Genomic DNA, 3022 nt, shown 5'->3' with positions numbered 1-3022 from the left:
CCTGCATGTACCTGTAGAGCCGGTAGTTGCAGGGGCCGGACATGAAGTGGGGGCCCGAGGTCTCGCTGAGGCCGTAGCCTGCGTACAAGGGGATGTTGAGGCCCAGGAAGAAGTGCTGCGTCTCAGCGGTCATGGGGGCAGCCCCGTAGAAGCTCTTCTGACACTTGGCAAAGCCCAGCGCCTGGCGGACCTTGGCGAGCACTAGGTAATCTGCCAGTCTGGCCGTGAAGGGCTTCAGGTCGCTGCGGGGGGAGGAGGAATGGTCCACGGAGGAACCCACACGCGCTCACAGGAGCAAGGCGGGTATTCGGCGGGTGCACGCTGGCTGGCCGTTGTGAGCGAGCACGCACGCGCGGGTGTGTGTGCACTGGTGTGCACTACGTCCTGAGCCCGGAGGCCAAGCAGGCTGGGTGTGTACAGGCGCGGGGACTTGAAGTATGTCTGCTTGGACGTGCGGGGCCAACGGGCGTGACCCCATCTGAAGCCCACAAATGAGTCGTGCACGGATATTCACTCCCCGTGTCCGTGCACACGAGGCCGTGTTTGCAGACATGCATACGCATCTCACGGGACATGATACCATTTCCCAGACTTGCTAGTGAGGGAGAACATTCCTACCGTGGAACAGGCCAGGTTTATGCCATGGCCCCTCCCCCAGCACTGTGCACTATGTGGGAATTTGAAAAGCAGTCCGCAGGCTCTGTGGTCACTCGGAGGCTGGAAAGCCCGGAAGAGGGCTGGTCACTGTGGCCCCTTCCCTGGCCCCCTGCTGCGTCAGGACACCCCACAGGAGCCTGTGAGGAGCTCGGGGGAGGGGAACGCCACCCAGCGGGAGCGAGTCAGTCCTGCCAGTCAGAACCCAGAGGTGGGGTGACCATCTCCTGTGGGGTCTGGAAGAGGTCTCCAGCCCAGCACCTGATGGGGCCTCTGCACGGGGGTCCCCAGGACAAGCCCAGCCCAGCAGATCCTCAGGTGCATGCTGGCCTTATGCCCCAGCCCTGCTGGCCACCCCCCACCCTGGTCTCCTGTCCCCTGGCCTTCCATACCTGCCTGGGCAGGTGAGGTTCTGCTCCAAGGTCACCGACATGGCCCAGAGCAGCATCTTGCGCCGGATGAAGCCAGACTGAGCCGCCACCGCCTGGATCTGCTCCATGAACTTCTCCCACACTCGAGGCACCCCCATGTGGGACGTGGGCTCCACCTCCCGCAGCGTGTTCACCAGGCTCCCCTGTCCAGCACCAGAGAGGAAGGCGTGCCGGCTCAGTGCCAGGAGGCCCCCCACGCCAGAGTCAGGTGCACACACCCCACAGGCATCCTGCACAGGTGCACACACCTGCACACAACGTGTCCCAAGCTGTCGGCCGCCACTGGGCGGCCATCCCTGCTGCTCATGTGGCCAGATGCTTCAAGGCTCCTCAGTCCCCTCCCAGCCCTGGGGGTGGCCGCTCTTTCCTCTCTAACCTGAACATGACCATCCCCCTTAAGCAGTGACCAGTATAGGAACGGACGAGGGACGATCTGGGCCAGGAGGTGCAGGTGGGGGAGGTGTGCCAGGGGGCATCTGGGAGAGCTCTCCTCATGCTTAAAATACGTTTCCAAAGAATGGGGGGTAGTTGATGAGACTGGGAAGCGGGGCGGTGCTGTGGCCACCTGTGGCCTTCCTCTGAGGACCACCTATCCTGGACGGCATGTGGACCCCTCTCCTCTACATACCATCGTCAGCCGCCTCTCGGTTGGTCATGTGGGCCATGCTGACTGTGGGGGAAGAGTGCTGACCCGTAAATGCACGGGGGGCCCACCCACTCACATGCACGCTCACGGGTACACACTCAGGTGGGTGTGCGGCACACGAGCTCAGAGGCCCGCTCAGGCGGAGGAGGACTGACCTTTAGGGCGTCAGGCTCGGCGAAGCAGACCTGGGCCCCCCACTGGATGCCCGTCCACAAGTCGTAGATCTGAGCGGCGATGTGGCTGAGGGGCAGGTAGCTGACCACCACCTCCTGCTGGACTTCCGCGGGCTGGATGTTGCCGGCCTGGCTGCCATACCGTGCTGTCCACGTGATCTGGAGGACAAGCGCACGGGCCCCAGCAGTGTCTCCCAGCCAGCCCTGGAAGTGCTCACCCCGGGGGCTCCGGCGCCCTCTTCAGGGGTTCCTCCCACCCAGGGCGTCCCTGCGGGGAATTCGCAGAACAGGCCTCCCCTCCCCATCCCCTTCACTGGACTCGGTCTGGACCACAGACCCAAAAGCCGTCCTACATGTCCTGACTCCCCCCACCCCCCGGGCTGAGGGGCCAGAAGAGTGTCCCCAGGGGCTGCTAGGGCAGGTCCAGTGCCCAGATCCACCTGCAGCCAAGCCCACCCATCTGGGCTCCATCCTACATTGTCTTGACTTAGCATCACGCCCTTGGGGCTCCCGGTGGTGCCGGAGGTGTAGACCAGCACACAGCACTGGTTAGGCTGCTGGGTGTTGATGATGGAGTCCAGGGCCTCCTCGGGCAGCTCATCCCCCAGCTCCATGAGCTCCTCCATCTGCAGCGGGTGGGTGAGCGTGGGCGCTCCGTCAGCAGGGCGGCCGCACTGGCCCCCTGCCCCCCATGCCCCTCCACACGTACCGTGTACACACTGGCCATCTTCTCTGGAGGTGCTTCTCCATATATCACTACAGCCTTCAGATGGGGCAGGTCTTTCCAGGTCTGTGTTGGTGGGAAAAGTAATGGGGTTTCATTGAAAAAAAGTTACCTGCTGAGAAGAGCCTCCTCACCAGCTGCTGGCCTGCCCGTCAGGCACTTTGGTCACTGGGTTTCCAGGCTCTGACCTTTGACACCTGTCCCTCTTCATGCACGGCTGTCCCCTCATGGGGAAACCAAGCGTCCCAGGGCCCGGTTGAATGAAGTATGGCTTATCCTACAACTTTGCAGAAGAGAGGGGGACGGAGGGGGGAGGGGGCAGAAGGGGGGAGGAGGACAGAGAGGGGAGGGGGACAGAGGGGGGAGGGGGACAGAGCAGGGGAGGGGGACAGAG

At 63.3% G+C, this 3022-nt stretch overlaps 1 protein-coding gene across 1 annotated transcript in view; it reads right to left on the bottom strand.

Moving 5' to 3' along the window:
* Positions 1–3022, bottom strand: part of ACSBG1 (acyl-CoA synthetase bubblegum family member 1) — a 45339-nt gene that overhangs the window by 10782 nt on the left and 31535 nt on the right. The window contains exons 7-11 of the mRNA XM_073882123.1: positions 2614–2694; positions 2381–2530; positions 1887–2063; positions 1047–1228; positions 12–242 (exon numbers count right to left, since the gene is read on the bottom strand). Coding sequence (XP_073738224.1) covers positions 12–242; positions 1047–1228; positions 1887–2063; positions 2381–2530; positions 2614–2694 — 821 coding nt within the window. The remainder of the gene's footprint in view (positions 1–11; positions 243–1046; positions 1229–1886; positions 2064–2380; positions 2531–2613; positions 2695–3022) is intronic.

Source organism: Callorhinus ursinus, unplaced genomic scaffold, assembly GCF_003265705.2.
Source record: "Callorhinus ursinus isolate GAN/ISIS: 27379988/994484 unplaced genomic scaffold, GSC_fseal_2.0 scaffold45, whole genome shotgun sequence".
Classification (NCBI taxonomy): domain Eukaryota; kingdom Metazoa; phylum Chordata; class Mammalia; order Carnivora; family Otariidae; genus Callorhinus; species Callorhinus ursinus.
This window is presented reverse-complemented; position numbering and strand designations above follow the sequence as displayed.